The 25,331-nt window shown below is 40.7% G+C and overlaps 1 protein-coding gene across 1 annotated transcript in view; it reads right to left on the reverse strand.

The window, feature by feature from the left end:
- Positions 1 to 15,193, reverse strand: part of LOC130928053 (gastrula zinc finger protein XlCGF26.1-like) — a 30,746-nt gene extending 15,553 nt beyond the window's left edge. Inside the window, exons 1-2 of the mRNA XM_057854259.1 lie at positions 14,749 to 15,193; positions 5,121 to 5,231 (exon numbers count right to left, since the gene is read on the reverse strand). Of these exons, the coding sequence (XP_057710242.1) occupies positions 5,121 to 5,231; positions 14,749 to 14,884 (247 nt within the window). The 5' untranslated portion in view covers positions 14,885 to 15,193. The remainder of the gene's footprint in view (positions 1 to 5,120; positions 5,232 to 14,748) is intronic.
- Between the last annotated feature and the right edge of the window lie 10,138 nt (positions 15,194 to 25,331).

Consider the following 25,331-nt stretch of genomic DNA (forward strand, 5'->3'; position numbering starts at 1 on the left):
ATGGATAAATTCTCTTCGACATATTCGTGCATCTATTTTCCAAGCAATTTTGAGCACCAATCATGGCAAAACAGGTTTAACGTCACTCTCCAGGTTGCCAGATTGTAATGACAAGAAAATGGATGTTTGCTTAGATAAACGGTTTTGCGTGCCACATTAGTCACGATGCTCTATTAACAACGTATAAAATGAGGTTGCCAGATTGGGGGCCCCCTAGTGGTGGCCCTAGGCAGCTGCATAGTCTGCATATAGACCCTACTCACATGACGTCACAACCACGCCTCCGCGCCATATTGTTCGTCAGCTCGTCGTGTTTACGCATTTCTGCTACGTAAATTCCTCCTATTATGGTGTGTTTTTCTGCTCGTTAACATTAATAATCAAAATAGTGAAGGCGTGTGTGGCTGTTGGTTGCAGTAACAGAGAAGATAGACGGAGAGACTTGAAGTTCTACCGTATTCCGAGAGACCCGGAGAGGAGAGCGAGATGGACTGCTGCAATTCGACAAGAAAACTGGGCACCAAACGATCACCACAGATTATGTAGTAGTCATTTTATATCTGGTAAGATGCATTTAATATATATTTAGAGGGTTTTGGGCTGACAACCACAATTAAAATCATTGCGAGGCTAATCGCCGACAACATATTTTTATGTTACTTATTTCATCCACCATCATTATTTTTTGAATAATATTTAGCTGGTAACAAGTGAAAGAAGCCGGCCTTGTCTACGGATCATCAGTTAAACAGGGTGTCCAAACTTTTTGCAAAGGGGGCTAGATTTGGTGTGGTAAAAATGTGGGGGGCTACCTTGGCTGATTTACGTAGAACAATATATTTAAACAAAGCACATTTGTGTCACATTTGCTTTATTATTATTATTTTTAATTCATAATTTCAACAATCTCGCCTTTGTGGCGTTCTCTTTCGACACTCGGGCTCTTGCGAAATACTGCTGCTGTGAAATTAAACTAGCTTCAAGTTGCTATAATTTCTCGCTGCATATCTTCCCTGTAATGTTGTCGTACATGTCAGCGTGTCTTGTTTTGTAATATCGCGTCACATCGAACTCTTTGAAAACAGCGACTGTCTCTTTGCAAATGAGGCAGACACAGTTGTTGCGTATTTTATTGAAGAAATAGTCCAATATCCACCTATCCTTGAAGCGTCGGCCATCGCAGTCAACTCTTTTTTTTTTTATTGATTGTCGCCATTTTAGAAAATTGGAAGTAAAGGGCCACACGGGGTAATGTTGCTTAGAGTGCTGCTATTAAGTTTTTCAAAATTACGAGAGAATAGGCTGAGTTTCTGTGGACAAGATAGTTGTAGATATCAGGGTAGCAGATGTCAGGCAGAGACAGCGAAGACAGCGGGTTGAAAAATATAAATTTAGGCATCACATATGGATCCGGCGAATGGCTCGACTGAAGCTTTTCCACATAACGCCTTTAATGCAACACATCCAATGAGTTTACAGCGTCTGAAAGCACCGGGGCTTCCATGAATTGCACTATAAATTGCACGACAAATTGAAACCATTGAGAATACGGATAAACAACAACGGACAATATGGCGGCCGGATACAGCGACACGTCATTGTGTGACGTTGGTGAGTAGGGTCTATAGGCTGGGCCGGCCGTGGTCATGACCATACCGTTTATTGAGCAATTGGGGAAAATACTTGGATAAAAAGAATATCCTGTCAAAATATTGAAGAGACAGAAACGACATTTTGCAGCTCTCTTTGTCGCGTTTTCCTCGTTCGGAATAGTTCCACCTCGACGGGCTGAATAGTAAAACCGATGAGCCCAGTCTCCCGCTGACGTCATCCACCTGTTAGGGACGCTAGAGCCCTATAATGGTAGGCGTGGCTAATCGGCAGATTAAAAGACTAATTTCTCATCATCTGCGCTTTGCTAAATTGTTGTATATAGTCGAATCGTCTCAAAATATGATTCTAATTCACATAATAATGCTATTTGAGACTTTTTTTCTCCTGTCGTATGCTCTTTAAGCTCTGCTGTCTGATAACACATTCCTCGTATGCTCAACCTTCATTAATATTTTTCTAATTATTTTATAAATTGTGATTTATTGACCTGTTTCGCACATGCACCAATCGATTTCGATAAAACAAGAAATGGAATCATGTTGTCCAAATTTTTTTATTGCGATCATTATCTGCAATAAAGAAGAAAGACATACGATTTTTGTTTATAAGTATGTACATACCCTAACTACGTACTACCAAACTAACTACCTTAACTACTTATCTGAGTTATATTGTATTTCTGTTTCTTCGTGCATCCTTGAAATAAAAAGCTTCATCATCATCAATACGAAATTTTGATTCTTGGTGAGAGGATATTGATAACCTTTTGGGCTACAAAGTATCACAATATATTGCCTTTTTGATATATTTTCACTAGAGGTGGGAATCTTTGGGCACCTCACGATTCGATGACGATTCAGAGGGTACAATTAGATTATAAATCGATTATTCAACAACACCCTGCTTTTAATGTTTCGTACATTAGTTACAAAAATAGTACAAAAATCCTCTCAGGCTTACATAAACTAATAGGTCAGTATTAAGTTAACAGTTAAAAACAGTAAATAAAATACTCAAGTCCCATTCTGCATCAGCAGCTTTAAACTACATATAATTTATTGTTGTGAATTAACCGTTAAATTTATTAAAATTGCTCCCATTATTCCACGATTTCGCTTCAGTCTACTTTCGACATGTCAAAGTTTAAAAAGTGTTTCATCATTTAAAGATCCAAGACTTTGCCGATTTAAGAGTATTTTAGATAAAAAGTTAATTAGGTTTGCCACAACAGAGCCTTCCTGAGAAGTCTACTGCTTTAAGATGGCGGCTGTTTACCAATGCCGGCTAGTGTAATTTCGCATCTAGTTCTCAAAACGTGCTAACGCCGCCGAGTCTGTCATTCCGCATCTAGTTCTACATACATGTGATATCTACTGTAGCATTATGTGGGCGGAGTTTGTAGCAACTAGGCGTTGATTGTAGCGTCTTTTGGCAGTTTTTTATCTCGCGGCATGAGTTGCGATGAATGTTTACTCTGGGTCCGTTCCTCATTGCGTCCCGAAGACCGCGCTGACTGTTTTTTAGTTCAGCTTAATTTAGCCTATTTAAATAATCGGAATATGGATGTTTGTAAGTCGTTCTCGAATATTCAGCGGCTTAATCGCGAATAATCTAAGAATCGGAATTTTCACATACCTTTCATTGTCACACTCCTATGAGTAAATGTTCCACTTGATTTGGTGTGGTTGGAGTGACCAGATGTCTGCCGTCAGTGTGTTTGACACAGCGTTACGCTCATGTTTGTGCTACACAGTGTCTGTTCTATACTTGTAGTTGCGGGTAATACGTAGGGTTGGGAATCTCTGGCATGAAGCCGATTCGATATGTATCTAGATACACAGGTTATAATTCCATTAAAAAAACGATACATTTTTAAGGCCGAGCGATTCGATACGATTCGATACAGTTTAAGAACGATATGGTTCGATACAGATTGAAAACGGTACGATAGTAAACATTTGTTGTGTGTGTTTGTTCAGTATTTTAAACATAAAAAAAAATACTACATTTCTAATAGCAAAATTGAACAACAAAATTTCATACCAATGTTATGTTTTATTTTTTTTATGAAAATAAAATAAAGCTTACTATATGACCGTCATTTTGTTGGATGGAATTGATAATAAAATTAAACTCCAGTGACAGACAACAAGAAAGTGCAGTCATTTAATTACTGTATTTCCTGGTGTTTTGAACACAATAGGTAAGTAATTTAAGTGCAAACTTTCAACGTAAACATCTTACAAGCAAAAAATATTAATTATATGCAGCAGCTCAAGAAAAAAAGAATTAAACCTGCTAGTGTTATCATAAAAAAATAATAAATTATGCTTTGCCAGTGGTATAACTGGGGGATTAAAAACATGGCATTTTAGACAGACAGGTCTATAATCATTACTTACACCTTATACACAGCAAAGTCATTCACTTATCCCTGTGCTTCCGCATTTTTTATTCCTCATCACTGTCCATCTTTTTAGAAGGGCAGATTTTTCTTGAGGAAGATCAACTGATCCACATGTTCATGTTTAAGTAGACTGTGTTTCGTGGAAACAATATGCCGCCCTTTCCACCATTGCAGTGGGTTATTTTTCAGGGTTAAAAACTCACAATCTCTGTCCCTGTTCACACATCACATTACCTCTGTCCCATGCGAACAGATCTGGCTGCCTTCGTCACTTCAAAGTCCGACTTTAGTTTTCCTGGGTGCGTTGAAAATCAATCGCTGCATGTCGCTGGCGTGGTGCGCAAACTGTCCATTGTTTTAGCATGTTGCTTCGTTGCCACTACTAGTTTCGTTTTGGGCTGTGAAGAAAACGCTACGGAGCGTGCGTTACAGTGGTTTTTTTTAGCTCTCGCATTGTTATGGCACGCCCATGACGATCAGGTAATGACTGCGACTACTAGCGTTTCTGCCGAAATGCATGGGAATATAGGGCAACCACGACTGTGAGTGGTGCTTGTCCATATTATATCATGCGTGCGGTCACAATCTAATTGCGCTGTGTGGTGAATGACACAAGCACAGCATGTGAAGTAAAAGCTAAATTAATATCATAGTAAGCATTGCATTGAACTAGGCATTAGAAGCCGATTCTTGCACTCGCGATAGCCGAATTCTATCTCTACTATCGGTTGATTGACTATTTAATGGCTAATTACTATAGAACGGTAACTTTACTATCGATACAGCTGTATCTCTCCCCTGTAAAATCGGATATCCGGTCGTATCGGTTTATCGTTCTCAAGCTTAGTGATACGTATATCTACATCATGTAATTACTTCAAACAAAGCAAATTTGTTTTCATAGAAAGAATTCTTTCTTCTGCAAACAATAGTCACATCGATGCCGTCGGTTCACGAGTCCATTGCACAACTACAGGATGCAAATCCACTATATTCGACTGAAAGACTTTTTTTTTTTTTTCTTTCCTTTTTTGTACTTTTTAGAAGGTACCACATTTGATTTCTGCCACATCTAAAGAAAAAAAATGCTTGGAATGACCTTGAATGTGAACGGACTCTTCCTCCTTGATGTATGGTGATTCTTCTTCCTCCCCCTTGATGCATGCAGACTCCTGGTGCTCAAGAGGATGGGCTTGGCTGACATACAGATCTGCAAGACCACAAACAAATCTTATTTCTTCATTTGCAAACTTGTGTCCCCAAAGTTGTTTTCTGTTGGAGAAAATTCCTCCTTGCCCATTTTTTTGTTTATTCATGTTTTGTTGTCATCCAATCCAACACAAATGAATTCAAAGTGCTTGACACTAGAGCTGTCCCGACTAGTCGACGTAGTCGACGTCATCGATGACGTAAATCCGTCGACGAGCACAACATGCCGTCGACGGTTAATGAAGGGTTAAAAAAATATATGCGTGGAAAGTTAGAATGTCGGATGCTCTGTTTGCAAGCGGGGAAAGCGGCACAAAGCCAAAAAAAAGCGCACCAGAGTGTCCAAAACATTGACTTATTTCAAAGAAACAAAGGAGAGTACAAGCTTCTGTCCTGTTTCTTCAGTGCCAAGCTTGGCTGCACGTCAGCCGTGAATAAACACCTCAAGCGCCTTCACGCAGTTTGTAAGTTTTTTTTTTTTTTTTTTCCTTTCATTTTTTGTACACCAGAGGGTGCTGTCGCCTTACTAAATAATAATGTTTCATTGACAATGGGCCTATAAATGCTATTAGTATTGTTCTTAATGCTAATTGAAAGGATTATATCATGTTATGGTTTATTTTATGGTATAGAAAATTATATAAGGTTAAAAGGTCATAAATATATACAGTATATACAGTGATTGCACTCAAGGGAGAGATTGTCAATGATAAGGTAATAAGGTAAAGGCAATTCATATAGGCAATTCATTGATATATAAATAAGGTTTAAAAGGAAAAAGGTGAAAAGTTTTTGTTAATTTCTAATTGTGTTGCTTTATTTGTGTGCGCCGTACCTCTTACAGTGTGTTTACATCAAGGATGGAATAAAAGTTGTAAACCATCAGTTTAAGAGACCATCTTTTCAATCGGGATGCTACACTAGTTAATTCTATCAGCATTTGAACTCATTGTTTATTTGTGATTTATTATTGTTATTTACGTGTTTATTTGTACTTTAATAAATGATTTGAGTGTTCCAGTATGTTTTTTTTTAATTGATAAGCGTCAACAAAAATTTCATTGCTAAATTAGTTTAAAAAAAATAAATAAATAAATAAAAAATTAATTATTAGATTAGTCGACTAATCGTAAAAATAGTCGGCTGACTAATCGGGAGAAAATTAGTCGTTTGGGACAGCCCTACTTGACACCACATTGAAATCAGAAATACATCAACAAAAAAAGTCTCATGAAAAAAAACATTAGAAAGGAATAAAGCATAAAAGAGCCCAGGCCATATATTGCTTATGTGCGTGGAGCAGCAAATGAATGGCTTTTATGTTCAGAAATTAATGCCTATAACATTGCAAAACTTCAGATTCGACACCGTTTCCATTTTTAATTTAATCTATGGAAAGTGAAAATAAATCTGAACAGGGCTCTTTACTCTTACCCATTGAGCCAAAGCCTGCAACAACTAATTGATGATTAAATCTGTGACAGGGTTATAGCACCATTTTAAAAGTCAAATTGAATGCTTTTTAAGACCTTCAAAATGTAATTTAACCCTTAGATGCACAAGTTAATGGACCCTACACTTTTCCATAAGTGGGTCAAAAATTACCCATATTAGAACCAATGTGTTTTTATGCAGTTTTGGTTTAGAATAATCCCTTGATATTTAGGGCCACACAAGAATGATTTCATGCTTGAAATATCTTTGATTCAATTAACATATTGGGGGGGGGGGGGGGGGCGGACAGCAATAGATTTCATCCTTCTTTGTATTTTATCATCAATGATGTAGAGCTCCCATGCATTTTTTTGGTGAGACAGCAGTGCTAAGCCCTTGTGGAGGCACTGACCGATTTCTGAGGATATTGTGGCTCTGTGTTCTGCCCTGGGTGGGAGGTAATTCTCTCTAGTAAGAGCCCTACCAGCTCATTCTGTTGGCCATGATTTGGACACTTTTTTTCTTCATAGGACACATAGGTGGAATCTTATGAGTCAGATTTATCCTGTTCAGTTGAATTTCCAGGTGGACAACTGCCACCTGGACAATAGTCTGGGTCCTCATCATCAGGAATTTTGGACACTTGAGTCCAACCCATTCACTGCCTCTCCATCATCCAAGATCTATAGGACCATTTCAGCTGTACATCTAGCACAAATCCGATTTTTTGGGGTTTTCCGACTCGACTGAACGTGAAAAGTCGCATAAAACCGGACCATTTTCGAATTCAAGCCATGTCACTTTCGTATGTGGTTAAATTCCCATATGGGCCACATTTTTCCAGAATGTGGCTGCGATCCGAACTGTCGAGTCCCCCAAATTGGAATTCATGCAGCAATTAACATCAGCAAAGAGCAAGAGGGACAGGGTGCTACGGTAGCGGTGCAGCTGTGCATTAGCGTTAGTGCCTAGCTTGAACGCGACTTTTGGGGAAGGAGTGGGCTTGACAAAAGTCGGTAAATTTATTCCTGACAGCTAAAGTTGATAAGAATGAAAGATTCCCCATTGGATTCCATAGAAAATGCATGTGGGTCATTTTTGACCCACTTGTGGAAGCTTAGGGTAGTAATAAAAAAATGGCAATTTCTTCAAATGTATAAAAAGTTCATCAAAAAACTCAATGGCACTGTATCCAAAACATGTTTTTGGAGGAATACCTGGAATATGAATTGATAACAATTTTTCATTCCGAAGATATTTCAAGAAAACAACCTCACCGGGTCATTTTTGACCCACTTATGCATCTAAGGGTTAAGACCAAAACATGTCACAACAATTTGTGGAAAAAAACTCATTTTATTACACTGCAAACACGGAGGTGCTGGCGTTTTTCTCCTCTCATGTGCGACAAGACGGTTTTGTATGGCGGTCCAGATGTGCAAAAATTGAATACATGATTAAATGTGTCATTAAAAGGCTTCTATTTCAATATTCATTTTTAAAATTTCAATATTTATGTATTTATTTACATTCTTATTCATATATTTCACATTTTATTTATTTCCATTTTGTTTATTTCAGCATTTATTTATTCCAACATGCATATTAATTTGTTTCGACATTTATTTATTTCACTTTCTATTTATTACATTCTTGCACTCTTGTACTGCGTAAAATAAAATTATTTTTTATTTTACCTTCATCAAATGGCAGTGATTGCTGTGACGAGCTCTCTCGGGATTTATTAGACTTAGCAGAACACGTTGACGTAGAAAATTCGGACCCTGAGCATCATTTACAAACTTGTTCAAACTTGATAAACTCAAACCTCGTCCATCAAGTTTGATGAGCCAATTACATAAAATTATTTCATGCAGTTACAAGGGGAACAAGAGTGCAAGAATGAAATAAATGTTCAAATAAATGAAAAATATTGAAATACAAATTGAAATAAATGAATAAATGTTAAAACAAATGAATACCGGTAATCTGACTAGTGATGTGTGTATGTCGTCCTCTAGTGGTTGCCCACAATTACAGGGGTGTTTGGAAACCTATAGACCCTACCCACGTGACATCACAACTCCGCCCTCCTGACTGGTGCCGCCCAATTGTCCGTCAACACATCGTGTTTACCTGTTACGGCTACGTACATTCCTCCTATTTACGGCGTGTTTTTCTGCTCGTTAACATTAATAATCAAAATGGTGAAGGCATGTGTGGCGGTCGGTTGCAATAACAGAGAAGATAGACGGAGAGACTTGAAGTTCTACCGGATTCCGAGAGACCCGGAGAGGAGAGAGCGAGATGGGCTGCTGCAATTCGACGAGAAAACTGGGCTCCAAACGATTACCACAGATTATGTAGTAGTCATTTTATATCTGGTAAGATGCATTTAATATATATTTACAGGGTTTTGGGCTGACAACCACAATTAAGATCATTGCTAGGCTAATCGCCGACAACATACACGTGTGTATGTAGTGAGAGTGCTATCGCTAAACCATATAAACATTAAAAGCCCTAACTCTATTGACAAATGACATGAAATACATTAGACTTGACAGTGGATGTTAGCAAGAACAAAAGATTTTGAATTGAACATTTCGTAACTCACCTTTCCAAGCACAAGATAGATTCCTGCCGAATTTTCGTGGACGAGGACCTGTTTCACCCAACCAGCAACGAAGTATTTATAAGCCTCCAAGCTCTTAAAGCTTTTCAAACTTTCGTGAGAATAGGCTGATTTTGTGTGGACAAGATAGTAGTAAATATCAGGGTAGCTAGCAGATGTCAGGCAAAGACGGCGCAGACAGGGGGTCGAAAAACATCGATTTAGGCATCAAATATGGATCTGGCGAATGGATAACCTGAAGCTTTTCCACATAACGCCTTTTATGCAACGCATCCAGTGAGTTTACGGCATCCGAAAGCACCGGGTCTTCCATGAAATGCATTATAAATTGCTCGATCAATTGAGACCATTGATAATACAGACACAAAATGACGGACAAGGGGGCGGAACAATACAGCGATCACGTGATTTTGTGACGTCGGTGGGTAGGGTCTATACCACTCCCAACGTCAGTCAATGAAGTCACCACCACAACATAATAAAAGCAGCCACGTCTTGCAAATCAGATGGTTGTTTTTTCTAGATTCATAAGATGCATTCTAATTAATCATTTTTAAATTGTATAATTTAACATGACGTCTATTTGAATATATTTAGCTCATTATTTATGCACTATTTGCCAGAAGTTGTCTGAAATAGCAATCAAATACAATACTTAATATTGACGGCACGTTTAAGTTCTTTGTGGTGTGTCTTTGACCCGAATCGTCGCGTGCTAGCAAAGCATTTGCTCGTTGCCGACGTCACTGATTGTAATTTCAGATGAGTATTTTGGAAAGATAAAAGTTGTCAACGTACGGGTCCTTTAATTTACTGTTAAACTATTATTGTTGTGGTGATATAGCACGACAGAAAATTAGGCCCAAATAAGAAAAATAAAAAATAAAAATAAAAAAAGAACGACTCGATTAAAGTCGTACTATTACTACACAAAAAAAGTTGTGTTATTATGTGAGGGTGATGTAGCCCATAAGCCGCTACTCACTTTGCATACATGTACGTTCGCTGAACGCTATGACAAAGCATTAGTATAAATCAGTCTCGATTATAATTTGATTTAGATGAGGCAAAATATTAGATTTCCCAATTTGTAAAACCGATTCTAAACCACAAGTTGTTTTCGACTTTTATTCTTGTACGATTAATTCAACATTTTTTATGGTTTTTATTGGGGAAAAAAATTATGTTGTTAATAAAGAAATTCTCATTTCTCATGAAACAATTTTGCCGCGGCACGACCTGGTGGGGCTGACCGCCTCCGATGCAGCACACCACTACCACCACGGCTTCAAAAAATCTTAGGATAAACCCTGCAATGTAAACAGTAACATTAGCTGCTCTTGGCTTAGTGCTGCAAGCGACAATGTCTTTGGACAGCTTTTTTTACAGGGAAAAAGCCAGAAGAGGAACCTACAACACAGTCCATTCAGCATAGTATGTGGCTAAACGCTAGCAACAAAACCGAATGCACTGAGAGCATCATACCTCTTGGCATCATGCTTGCGACAAAGTCAAGTTTTAGGAAAGGCCGCTGTGAAAAAAAAAAAAAAAAGTTTGACCGCGCATGGAGAGCTACATTTTCCCTTCACTTAATGTTCGTTTTCAGCCCCTCCGTGCTTATTTTATATTTACTGTCATTTTCTCCCATGCTTTGCCGGTGTTGTACAGAAATCTGCAATTCAATTCAATTCTTTTGTCATTGCAAGCCAAGCAAACAACGAAATTGGAAAGCTACTCTGTGGTACCATAAAACACCCACAAGACTGTAAAATAACACACAACTTAAACATACGACTAAATAAAAGAACATGGATAAATTATTGTGCAAGAGTCGCTACATAGCAGCATCATGAACAATTAGTGGAGTTCAGTGTTGAGAACACGGGAGGCACTGGGAAAAAAGCTCGAGTCTGGTTGTACGTGTTCTCATCGCTCTCTATCTCCTGCCAGAGGGCAACAGTTCAAAGAGGTGATGACCCGGGTGGGAAGAGTCTTTAATAATGTTCTTAGCTCTTTTAAGGTGCCGCACAGCCGCAATGTCCTCCAGTGGTGATAGTGAGGAGCCAATAATTTTCTCAGCCGCTTTCACCACCCTCTGCAGTGATTTTTTGTCTGCTACCGAGCAGTTTTCATACCACGTTGAGATGCAGTAGGTGAGGATGGACTCGATAGCTGCTCGGTAGAAGGCAATCATCAGTTCCTATCCCCTGGTGGTCACCCCTCAGGCCCCTCAGAAAGTGGAGTCTCTGGCGAGCTTTCCTCACCATGGCCGAGGAGTTAGCTGACCAGCAGAGGTCATCAGAGAGGTGGACACCAAGGAATTTGAAGGACTTTACACGTTCCACACATACTCCGTTTACCCAGAGACGCCCCGGTTCCGAGTCACGCGCCTTCCTGTAGTCCACTATTAATTCCTTGGTCTTGGTGGTATTTAGAACCAAGTTGTTTACCGAGCACCATGCTGACAGTCGCTGTACCTCATCTCTGTAGGCGGATTCGTCACCTCCGGAGATGAGACCAACAACAGTTGTGTCGTCATAAAATTTTAAGATGGTGTTTGATGAGTGGACAGGTTTGCAGTCATGAGTATACAAGGAATAGAGACGCTAGCGAGCCTTGAAGGGTTCCAGCGCTCAGTTTGATTGTAGAGGATGCGTAGGGCCGAGTTTAACATACTGTGAGCGTTTAGTCAGCAATTCCTTGACCCAGGAACAAATGGAGGGGAGGAGGCCCAAGTTAAGCAGTTTGGGATCCGTCAGAATCTGTGACGAAGGAGGGCGATGTTGCCCACAGCAACGACGAAGAGGAATCGAAGAAGACCACTTACGCTAACGGCGTGAACTGTCGTTTGCTACGTAAACGAGGCTCACTATAAGTTGCCGAGGCTTATTTTCCCTTTCACGGTATAAACGTCATGACATTGGTTAATGACCTCATTATTATGAAAATGTCTGCTTTAAAAAAAAATTGCATTTTTCATGTGAATTTTTGACATTATGAAAGTTCGCTGTAATAAATTGCGATTCTTCTTTATCATGATGAGGTTATTGTGTAAATATCCCATTTAATAAATTACATAAAATGTCTGGCTCTTGACGTTGTGAAAATGTGCGCTTTTCTAAATTAGGTACTGTATTGTATTTGTGATATTATGGAATTGTTTGACTTACACTTTTATTCTTTTAACTTATGACTCTTCCTTACACACACATCCATTCACAATTTAAAATGTATAAGAGCAATGACATAAATGTATACGCCGTGGTCACTGATTGATCTCACTGTATTTTCCATATGCTCTTGCCCAAGTCACTGCTAACGCTCTTTGCTGATTTTCTGACCTCACCCCATACTACATCTCCCCTCAATTAGACCCCCTGAAAATTGGTTTAATCGGCTTTCGCAAGGGTCAATGTTACGGCGCCACTACAGTTGGGGAGGATCACAATTTCCGACAGCCACATCTGCACCTATCAGAATATGTGATAATGAAACGTAGAGACTCTGAGGGTCCAGTTGAGAGGAGATATAGTAAGAGGGAGTAGGGATAGTGTCAGAAGATCAGCAAAGAGCTTTAAGAGTGACTTGATTGTTCTTAGACAAAATAGAGAGGTATCACAATTTCCTTTTAATTTATAAGTGCGAATAATTTCATAATCTCAAAAATACAATTCGGTAATGTAATTTATTAGAGCACAGAGTTTAACAACGTCAAAAGTCATACGATAAATATAATTCAATGAATGGGATATTCACACAGTTACCTCGTCAGGAAGAATAAGAAGAATAATAGCAATTTATTGCAGCTCACTATTTCACAATATCAAAAGTAACAAATATATTCAACCAGAAATTTTCGAAACGTAAAAAATCCATAATTTATGTGTGATTTTTTTGAAGCTGACATATAAATAAGAATATAAACCTCGGCAACTTGTAGCGAGCGTAAAGCCTCATTTACGTAGCAAATGGTAATGATGGGAAGATCGATACCAAAATATCGATATTTCGATCCAGCGCGTTGAGTTTTAGGTATCGATCCCCAAGCAAAAGTATCGATATTTGGAATTAATAAACAATATTATATAGTCTTTGTCTATTTTTTTGTTATATTTTTGTGCACACTTTTTGTACTACTTTAGCTACATCTTGTTTGTCAAAAGCAAAGTTCATACCGTATTATATAAAAAAGGTAAAATGACCATAGTGACATATTTAACACTGAAGTATTACTGTAACCTAAATGTGAGTCTCCATTTTATTAATTTTTGATAGAATGAGGACTAATCAGCCCACATAACATTCCATAGGATAGTCAAGTAAACTACTACCAAGCAAGTTGGGTATAAAAAATATATATAAATTATTACTTAACATTTTAAATAGACACAACACCCCTTACTGTATTTCTAATATTTACTATTATTACTTTTTTTTTTCTTTTAATTGCAAGTGACTATTGTTTATTGGATTTGTTTTTAACGATCTACTATTAAAGGGCAGTAACATGCTACAATTCGTTCTTTAATTAGATCAAAAATATTTAACTTAGGTAGATTAAAATTTGATCAAATACAACGTGTTGCAGGGAAATGTTCTGCGTATATGAATTTAAGGGTCAGGGTTAAAGAGTGAGACTGACTAATCAGGATTTTGTTGTTGATGGATTGGTTTGTGAGTTTGTAGGGAAACTGCTTTGCTAGTTATTGAAAGCAGCAGTTTTTCCATTGCAATGCATACTTGAAACAAACAGACTTTTAATAGTTTTTGAGTGCTTGCTGTAGTTGTACATTAGATATCATCAGAATGGCTGAGAACTCTGCAGGGTTGTGTATACAAATATATATGTGTTGTATAGAAAATATTAACTTCCGGTTTCGATATCGGATCGGGATCGCAATATCTGGCCTTGGTATTACTTGGTATCGGATCGAATCCAAAATCACTGGTATCGCCCATCACTAGCAAATGGCAGTTTACGCCGTTAGCGTAAGCGGCCTTCTTGGATTCCTCATCGTCGTTGCAGTCGGCAACATCGCCCTCCTTCGTCACAGATTCTGACGTATCGCAGATTTCGGTACTACACCGGGGTGACATAATTTTGCGGGTTTTTTTTGTTTGTTTTGTTTTTTACCATTAACTGCGATAAGTGATGTCATGGGGAAAGGGGGGGATCAATATACATACTGTATATATATAATCGATATACCAATGGGTTTTCCCATTGACAGTGTATCAAATACTTGTTCTTCCCACTGTATGTGCGTGTGTACACACACGCACCCCCCCACCCACACAAAAGTTAACCACGAAGTAACTATGTAAAATGCGATTAAAAATTCGAATGCATTGACAGCACTACTTTTAACATGAAAAATGAATTCTCATCACCGGGATCGGTCTTCCGTCATGTACAATATACAATACGTAGCATCGAACGTGAACCAACCTTCTAGTCTGTGAAGAACAACCTTTGCGTGCATTATTTCGCACACAGTCGAGGGTTGCTGACGTGGGGGCTCCTCTTTTACTCCACAAAGTTCCTCCTGGAACTTTACTGCAGCCGATGTCGTTCTCGCTGACATTTTCCTGACTTGATTTCTGAACGATTGACAACGTGCCTTGCAGCTTTGTTAGCAGTTGGTCAGCTAGGCTAGGCTAGGCTAGGCTAGGCTAGGCTAAAATATATCGCAAAACATCATCGAGTGGTAAGACTCGAAAACTGATGTTTGAGTCCGTAATGTGGCTAATGCTAAAAACGTCGTCGAGACTTCGGTTTCGTTAAGTGACTGAAATAGAGAAAGGACAAGCCACAGACGAAGAAAAATATGTTCTACCTTGGCCAGTCTTATCTTTGGTAGTTCCAACCGAGATTGCATGATGGGAAAGACAGTCTCCAGCCCAATCACACCGTAAAGCCCTCCGAGTTCGAAAATAAAAAAACAAAAACAGCCCAAATTACAACTTTCCTTTCAAGATAAAAATGTTTCTCTTATACAAGTCAATCTATATTCTGACATTATTCGGGGGGAAAAAATCAACAGTGGGATTGTAGCGTTATCTTTTCGCCCATAAGGATCCTGGGAAGTGTAGTTCTTCAAAGAAATCATTCAGTGCGGTCAGCACCGCCCTCTGGCGGTCAGCAGGGAGGAAATTGAACGATTGTATTATTTTCATTCACATTTTTATTTATGATTAAACATCTAAATTACATGTTGGTCAACACAAAACACTGTAGAAGTACAACTTAGGCAATACTTTACAATAAGGGTCCTTTAATTAACATTAGCTCTTATTAGTAGTAGTATTAGCTATTTTTATTTATTTATTTTTTTTTTTACCTGTCCTGTTCAGCTGTTTGACACAGAGAATGGAGGTCTAAGTGCCCGGGTTGTCTGAACAGTTTTAATGTTTCACATTGAGAGTCTGACATAGTCCCTTTGTGATCATTCAAAATACCTTTTTATTATGACAAAGCAGCGGACAGGAAGGGATTATGGGGGGACAGAAGAAAAACAACACAAGAGAAGAAAGAAAAAAAAACATACACAAACAACAACAAGAAATACATAGAACATCTAGACTAATTATTGATATACTGCTGCCATCGTCAGCGAGATGTATTTCCGGTTTACACCATGTGGGGGCCTATTGGCCAGTGAAAGAAGGGGACGGGGGTGTCTATAAGCTAAGTGATTGAAATAGGTAGAGTGTACACAAATCAGTTCTGTAATCTAGAACCCAGTAATCGTGTGAATCTCTTATGAATGTAAGCCCGTTGGCGACCAACCCTACGCCGGCCCATTGCCAATCCCAGCACCAGGACCCCCCAACCCGAGCATGCCCTACCGCACCCGACTGGGCGCGCGACAGCCACGCAGGCGGGCGCCAACCCAGGGCCACGGCCCCCACCCATCCAGCCCGGGGAGGGAGGGTGGGCGGGGGGTCAAGCGCAGACATCCCTCCTCCCGCAGCCCAGCAAAGGAGCCATCGCCCCACCCCCACCCCCCCACCCCCGGGATCCAGGGTGGTCCCCCGGGCCACCCGCGCACCCATCAACCGGCCTTCACGGATGGCAGGAGGGGACGCACCACCAACCCCACGTCTACCCCCCCGCCCGCCCGCCCACCCGGGCCACGAGCCACAGCCACAGCCGCAGCCCCCCAACCGGCACGCCACGGGACTCCCAGCGACCCACCAAGCCCAAGGCAGGGCAGGGCCCCCCGCCGGTGCAGGCAACATCCCGCTGATATACCAGCGCCCAGCCAGCGACCCACGACGGAGCGCAGGGCGGATGTCCAGTCAGAGAAGAGGGGAAGGCTGAGGCAGGAGAACGCCGAGGAACTGCCACGGGGCGATGCAAGATCAGAGCCCCGACCCCCCACCCCACTCCCGCGGCCGCACCCCAGGAGCCACGCCATAAGGAAAATGTGTGGGACCCACCTACCACCCTATTACTGTGGCTGCCAGGTTCCCGGCTGGCAGCCAGCACCGTGATGGGATTGTGAGGGGAGGGTAGTGCAATGTATGCATTAAAATAGAAGAGCTTGGCTTGAGTAATGTTTAAGTAACATCATCATAATTATTAGCTCTTAAGCTACATTCACACCGGCCGTGAAATAACGCGTGACAATGCGTAACGCGCGCGTTGCCGTCGCCAAAAGCATTCACACCGAGGTCTCGAGAAGTCAGCCCGCGAGACTGAACTATTTCCGGTTCAGCCCTTGTTGTGTATCCGGTGAAACCATTAAGACGCATCGGTGAAAATAGCATAGAGAAGATGTCGATGACCGTGAGACTTGCTGCTCTATATTTACTCATAAAAGTTTGCCGAAGGAGAGGGCAGGATGTGGGTTCACAGCGAAATTCGACAGCACCGCCAGCTCGGTGAATACCACCGGCTCTTCAACGAATTGCGCCTGGATGAAAGCTGCTTTCAGCTGTACAAAGCATCTTGTGTTCTTCACAATTACATTAGGAAATCCACACCAGGAACAGCTGAAACACCGAATGCCAAAGCTAATGTTGATTGCCATCCTCTCCCTGATGTTAGCAGACTTTCTGCCAACAACGCAACGCGAGAGGCCATTGCAGTGCGGGAAGCATTCACCGTATATTTCATAAATGAAGTTGCATTACAGTAGCAAGACTGTAAATTGTTTGGCCAGGCCAAAGGTTTTGGGACCTTCCCTCTGTGGCCGGCTTTGGGCAGTTTAGGTTCGTGCGTGGATGGGACGTGGTTGCCACAGCGACTGACGCTGGTCTTGACGTCCGAAGCGCCCGCTATCAACTTTGTTATCCGGGCTGGCGCTACTTGTTTTAGGACAAAGCGCGCTGGTCTTTGTCCTTGTTTGTTGTCGGGAGAACTGATTGCCAGAGTTGGTTCGTCAATCTTGCTCGTGACGCACACGTTGGGCTTCCGTGATAAGATGGCGTTGTGTATCTATTCTGCTTCTTTAAACTATGGTGTGCTATTTATTTTACATTAAAAATTATTTCAAAAAACAAACCTGAAAATAAATTATTTTGAAAAACAAAGTTGGAAAAAAAATTAATTCAAAAAACAAACCCGAAAATAAATTATTTTGAAAAACAAGGTTGGAATAAAACAAATTAATTCAAAAAACAACCGCCCAAAAAAATTATTTTGAAAAACAAGGTTGGAATAAAACAAATTAATTCAAAAAACAACCCCAAAAAAAAATTATTTTGAAAAAAAAAAAGTTGGGAAAAGAATTAATTACAAAAGCAAACCCAAAAATAAATTACTCAGAAAAACAAAGTTGGGGGAAAAAAATAAATTCAAGAAACGACCTCAAAAATAAATTACTCAGAAAAACGGATGTTAAACAAAAAAATTAATTTAAAAAACATCCCCCCATTTTAATTTTTTTTTAATGTGAATGCAATACGCTTCCGTAAAAAGGCACTATAAAAAGAAAGTACTTTAGAAATGTACTCACCTGCAGCGACAACAATAGACCCCACTCACCAAAGTCACTCAATGACGTGTCGCTGTATCCGGCCACCATATTGTCTGTCAATGTTTATCCGTATTCTCAATGGTTTCAATTTGTCATACAATTTATAGTGCAATTCATGGAAGCCCCGGTGCTTTCAGATGCTGTAAACTCATTGGATGTGTTGCATAAAAGGCGTTATGTGGAAAAGCTTCAGTCTATCCATTCGCCAGATCCATATTTGATGCCTAAATCGATATTTTTTGACCCGCTGTCTTCGCCGTCTCTGCCTGACATCTGCTACCCTGATATCTACAACTATCTTGTCCACACAAAATCAGCCTATTCTCACGAAAGTTTGAAAAACTTTAAGAGCAGCACTCTAAGCAACATTACCCCATATGACCCTTTACTTCCAATTTTCTAAAATGGTGACAATCAATAAAAAAAAAGTTGACTGCGATGGCCGACGCTTCAAGGATAGGTAGATATTGGACTACCGTATTTTTCGGACTATAAGTCGCACCTGAGTATAAGTCGCACCAGCCATAAAATGCCCAACGAAGAGGAAAAAAACAAATGTAAGTCGCACTGGAGTATAAGTCGCATTTTTGGGGGAAATTTACTTGATAAAATCCAACACATAGAATAGATATGTCATATTGAAAGGTAATTTAAAATAAAAATACAATTGAGAACAACATGCTAAATAAGTGTACAGTATGGTAATGTTACATGCTGCATGAACAACGAAATGCGAACGTGACCGGTATGTTAACGTAACATAGCTACTAAGGGTTATTCAGATTACTATAGCATAAAGAACATGCTAACAAGTTTACCAAACCATCAGTGTCACTCCAAAACACCAAAATAACATGTGAAATGATATAATGATGTGTTAATAATTTCACACATAAGTCGCTCCTGAGTATAAGTCGCACCCCCAGCCAAACTATGAAAAAAACTGCGACTTATAGTCCGAAAAATACGGTATTTCTTCAATAAAACACACAACAACTGTGTCTGCCTCATTTGCAAAGAGACAGTCGCTGTTTTCAAAGAGTTCGATGAGACGCGATATTACCAAACAAGACACGCTGACATGTACAACAACATTACAGTGGGGTCTATAGCCCCTACTCACATGACGTCACAACCACGCCTCCGCGCCATATTGTCCGTCAGGTCGTAGTGTTTATGCATTACCGCTACGTAAATTCCTCCTATTACGGCGTGTTTTTCTGCTCGTTAACATTAATAATCAAAATGGTGAAGGCGTATGTGGCGGTTGGTTGCAGTAACAGAGAAGATAGACGGAGAGTGGTAAGCCTAAGTCCAGCATCGTGATTTTTCTATTTGAGAGAATGCGATTACATGGTTGTATATATTTTCCATGCTCTCCACATAGCTAAAACTGGATATTAGGTTATGGGATAGCCCCTACCGATCTAAAGATGCTAAAGCTAGCCCAAATGTGGCTAAATAAATGATCTATGTTATTGATTTTTCAAAATAAAATGACAAAACGATTTTTTTTCCAGGTGTTGCTGTAAACCTTCAAGTAATTACCCTTCCAAGAGTATGCCTGTGTCGTCAGGAGATCCCAGACGTGAGAGCCAAACTTGAGGAGGCTGAAGCACTGACAGGGGCATGAATTACATTAAAAAAAAAATAAAACTATAAATTGTAAACAACATTGACATGTTTTGTTGACTGTTTAATGTATTCTATTGGTATATAGACCCTACTCACATGACGTCACAACCACGCCCCCGCACCATATTGTCCGTCAACTCGTCGTGTTGACCAGACCCGGCGGCATGGGCGGGCATTAGGGGGCCGTGCCCGCCCTGAGGGACGGCCGTGCCCGCCCTAGCTCGATTAAACTGAATTGTGTAATGTTTTTTTTTTATCTTCCACAAAAACATACACACACGGAGAGGATGAACCCTACATTCCAGTGTTTTTCAACCGATTGTGCCGCCGCCGTGAGAGATCGTCAGGTGTGCCGCGAGAAATTATCCAATGTTGCTTTTTTTTAACATCGTCGGGCAAAGTTGCAGTAGGAAGGAAGGAGTAAGCAAAAAGTTCTCGGTTGTGTGCAGACGAGTCGTGTTGCGTTCAAGAGCTGCTCGGATTTCTAGCCATCAGCCACCTTGCTCTCCGCAACAATGTGGACCCCAGCACGTCTACTGTTCATTATTTGACTCGTCAAGTGTCGATATACACAAAAGTATCCTTTTCATGTTATCCATATGTGACGACCGTTGATCCTCCCTCTTTGTTTTATTCCAACACATTATCGAGGACAGCAAGGTGGGAGAGGGCTAGAAAACCGAGCAGTTATTGAACGCGACACGAGCGGCTATCTGGCGCCATACAAGCTTAAACGTCATCTCCAAACGAACGCCTGTCGCTTCAGAACAAGTCGATGGACTATTTTGTACGCCTTTGTGAAAACACAGAGAAATGGGCAACTTTTTTGAGAAAAACTACAAAGGTAAATAGGAAAGCCCAGAAAGCCAGTTACTTTGTTGCTAAATCCCAAAAGTTCCAAACTGTGGCAGAGACGTTAATACTACCTGCCTGCAAAGCCATTGTCAGCGAGACGACCAGCACTGATGTGCTTAAAGACATTGCTCAAGTCCCCTGTCTGATAGTTTTTCAAGCCTAATTGCTAAAAGTTTCACACTGAGTAAGTACAAATACTGAGAAATTATTTTATAATTAAATATACTGTACGGAAAGTAATTTTGGAACATTTTGGTGTGGTGTGTCGCGAGATTTTTTCCAACGTAAAAACGTCCCGTGACTCAGGAAAGGTTGAAAAACACTGCTCTCGTCATCCTACCTTGGTCGGTCCTCATTCAATTCAACCAATCTGAGCAGCGAATGTAGGCAATTTCTAGCCAATCACAGATAAGAGGGGCGGGCTGAGTAGCCGGCCATTGGGTACTGCGACTGGATAGGGATTGCTCCGGTTACAGAAATGGCAATTGAGCGGCTCCTCCGTTGCTAATTCAAATTGGAATGGACATACGTGTTTTTTTCAAGAAACTAAAGACGAACTCAAGCCATGACAAAGACGCGGCCAAAAGTCAACATGAAGGGATAGTGCTGCCACCTCCTGCAGTTACACTGACTGACACTATCATCAGGAAATATAACGGGTAAAAACGCCACTGTTACGGCTAAATTTACGTTGAAGAAGTGTGCCCCCCCCAAAAAATGTAATGCCCCCCCGTAATTTCTTTCTGCAGCCGGGTCTGGTGTTGACGCATTACCGCTACGTAAATTCCTCCTATTATAGCGTGTTTTTCTGCTCGTTAACATTAATAATCAAAATGGTGAAGGCGTGTGTGGCGGTCGGTTGCATTAACAGAGAAGATAGACGGAGAGACTTGAAGTTCTACCGTATTCCGAGAGACCCGGAGAGGAGAGCGAGATGGACTGCTGCAATTCGACGAGAAAACTGGGCACCAAACGATCACCATAGATTATGTAGTAGTCATTGTATATCTGGTAAGATGCATTTAATATATATTTAGAGGGTTTTGGGCTGACAACCACAATTAAGATCATTGCGAGGCTAATCACCGACAACATACAGTTTCAAATTCAAGATGCTTATTTCTTCCACCATCATTATTTTTTGAATAATATTTAGCTGGTAACAAGTGAAAGAAGCTGGCCTCGTCTACGGATCATCAGTTAAACAGGGGTGTCCAAACATTTTGCAAAGGGGGCCAGATTTGGTGTGGTAAAAATGTGGGGGGCTACCTTGGCTGATTTACGTAGAACAATATAATTAAACAAAGCAAGCCCTTCTGTGTGTCACATTTGCTTTATTATTATTTTTTCAAATTAATAATTTCAACAATCTCACCTTTGTGGCGTTCTCTTTCGACACTCGGGCTCTTGCGAAATACTGCTGCTGTGAAATTAAACTAGCTTCAAGTTGCTTTCATTTCTCACTGCGTATCTTCCCTGTAATGTTGTCGTACATGTCAGCGTGTCTTGTTTGGCAATATCGCGTCACATCGAACTCTTTGAAAACAGCGACTGTCTCTTTGCAAATGAGGCAGACACAGTTGTTGCGTATTTTATTGAAGAAATAGTCCAATATCCACCTATTCTAGAAGCGTCGGCCATCGCAGTCAACTTTTTTTTTTTATTGATTGTCGCCATTTTAGAAAATTGGAAGAAAAGGGTCACACGGGGTAATGTTGCTTAGAGTGCTGCTCTTAAAGTTTTTCAAAATTTCGTGAGAATAGGCCGAGTTTCTGTGGACAAGATAGTTGTAGATGTCAGGGTAGCAGATTTCAGGCAGAGACGGCGAAGACAGCGTGTCGAAAAATATCGATTTAGGCATCAAATATGGATCTGGCGAATGGATCGACCGAAGATTTTCCACATAACGTCTTTTATGCAACACATCCAATGAGTTTACAGCGTCTGAAAGCACTTCCATGAATTGCACTATACTACTATGGATACAGCGACGTCATTGTGTGACGTTTGTGAGTAGTGTCTATAGCAGGAACGGCGTCATAGTCAAAAAGGAATCTCCACTTGACAAAAGTTAGACACGTGAGCACCCCTGGAAGGAAGTGGTTGCCATGCGCATGCTCAGTAGCGCTTTGGCTATCAATTCGACAGAGCTCCCCATTTGTCAGTATACCGGCCGTCAGTTCAAGTCCCAGTCGAAAATAACGCGTCTCAGGCGGACGACGGGATCGATGCGAGGCGCCCCCCTCCATCCGAGAGCATACCGCTTAATTTGACTCAACAGAGTGTTTCTTCGTTTATATTACCGCTAAATACACAAGCTTGACGCCAACTTAATGGGAGCTATTTTCTCACGGGAGATTTGGCTAGCTCTGGCAGTGTTCAACACGAGCTGCAACGAACGGCAGTAACTTTATTATATCGCAAAATATTAAAACGATTGAAACCATTACTCACCTAATTCAATCTGCTGGCAAAAACAGGCAAGTGTGTTTGCTGCGCTCCGGTCTGCCCCGGTGTGGATAAGGCCTGCTTTTTGTTTTCACAGCTTTGCAAATGCAACCAAAGGCTCTCCAAGCACTCCATGTACACGTGAAGAGTGCGCGCGATTAGAATAATGGAACGCAGTTTGGGCCTATGATTGGTTCTCGTCAGCGAAGCAGCCAGAAGGATTTGCTGACTGTCCAAGTGTCACTTTTTCGAAGGACCGATTTCTGAAGTGCTCAATTTACGTACTAAGTTAATCACATAACAATAATAATAATTAAATAAAGTCTCCCGGATACCCCCCCCCCCCCCCCCCAAAAAAATAAATAAATAAATTCTCCATGGATCTACACAATTGACGTAGGCAGGGGCGGACTGGTAATCTGTAGCTTCTGGAGGATCACAGAACGGCCAGTGCTCTGGACGGCCGGCGGCCGCCATACATACATCACCTTTTTTTTATCCCCTCTATACTCTGTGATTATCTACAGTTCGCATCCAATCCGACAGGTGGCAGCAATGCGCCTGGCTGATAGACTTGTTGTGGCCCATGAAAGGTTGAGGTCAGAGGTGTCCAAACTTTTTGCAATGGGGGCCGGATTTGGTGTGGTAAAAATGTGGGGGGCCGACCTTGGCTGAGGTTCTTTACATACAACAACAATATATTTAAACATATTTCAGCAAGCCATTCTGTTTCATATTTGCTTTTTTATTATAATTTCAACAGTCTTAAACATGTGTTTTGGTTAATTTGAAACATGCAATTCACATGCAGTTGAATATTCACTAACTTTTTTTCTTAAACAGAAGTAATTGTACTCTTGAGTGCAAATTACATTTGAAAAATGAAATATAACAACATGGCAGTTATTTGTTTACAGAACTTTTGAATAAAATATCAGATAAATGAGAAAATAACAATAATGCAAGGCTCATTTGAAATATGACATCAATAACTATAAACGTTGATTGAACTTTTAAAAGTTTATTCTGAAGTGAAATGATAACCTGACTGACTGATTTTGATCCAAACAAACGAAATCAATTCAGAGACTTACTGTAAATGACATATGAATAATTCTAAATATTGAATGACTTGCCTGCATTAATGTGACGGGTGATATTGGGATCTGGAATCCAGCACCAAGGCCAGGTCTGGCTCAAAGGCAGTGGTATTGATGCGTAAAATGTCTCGCAAGTTAGTGTCCGTTAGGCGTGTCCTCACACGGCTCTTATTTAAGTTCATAACCGAGAATGTCTTCTCACACAAATACGTCGACCCAAACAAGCTGAGCATTTTCTTAGCAAATGCCCGAATCTCTGGAAACCGGTCCTTGTCCAGCTGTCGGTAAAAGTTGGTGAGAGAAAGCTGCTGGTGCCCACTGCGGCTCTCAGCGTCAATGAGCTCAAGCTGCAAATGGTCTGAAACATCATCTGTGTCCACGGAGAAAGGTGAGGAAAATGAAGCGATCTCCTTCTCGATAGCTGCAAAATCCTGAAAGTGCTGTTTAAACTCTCCAGCAAGAGATGAAATATCTGATGCGTACTTCCTCGTTTGGGCACTGACATTGCGCTGTGGGAATGTGGTCATTATTTCTTGCAGCGCTGAAAAGTGTGCCGTATTGGGGTGGGTCTGCGACAGGTGTCTTTCAAACAGTTGCAGCTTGGTTCCAAAGGCTTTTATGTGTGAATATAGTTGGCTTATGACTGGGTCTGGTCCCTGGAGACTAGTGTTGAGGACATTAAGGTGCTTTGTAATATCAACTAGAAAACCCAAATCAGCCAGCCAAATTGGGTCACTTAGTTCTCGCATAGGTTGTCCCTTTTCCGCCAAAAACTTACCGATTTGCTCCCTGATAGAGAAGAAGCGTGACAGCGCAGAACCCTGACTGAGCCATCGCACGTCAGTGTGATAGACAACATCTCCATATTCTGCATGAATCCCGCTTAGAAACTGTTGGAACTGGCGGTGGCATAGCGCTCTGGAGCGGATATAGTTGATGGCCTTTATCACCGGTTTCATAACATATTCGTATTGCAGATGTTTGGCACACAGAACTTGCTGATGAATGAT

Source organism: Corythoichthys intestinalis, chromosome 13 (genome assembly GCF_030265065.1).
Source record: "Corythoichthys intestinalis isolate RoL2023-P3 chromosome 13, ASM3026506v1, whole genome shotgun sequence".
In the NCBI taxonomy this organism is placed as follows: domain Eukaryota; kingdom Metazoa; phylum Chordata; class Actinopteri; order Syngnathiformes; family Syngnathidae; genus Corythoichthys; species Corythoichthys intestinalis.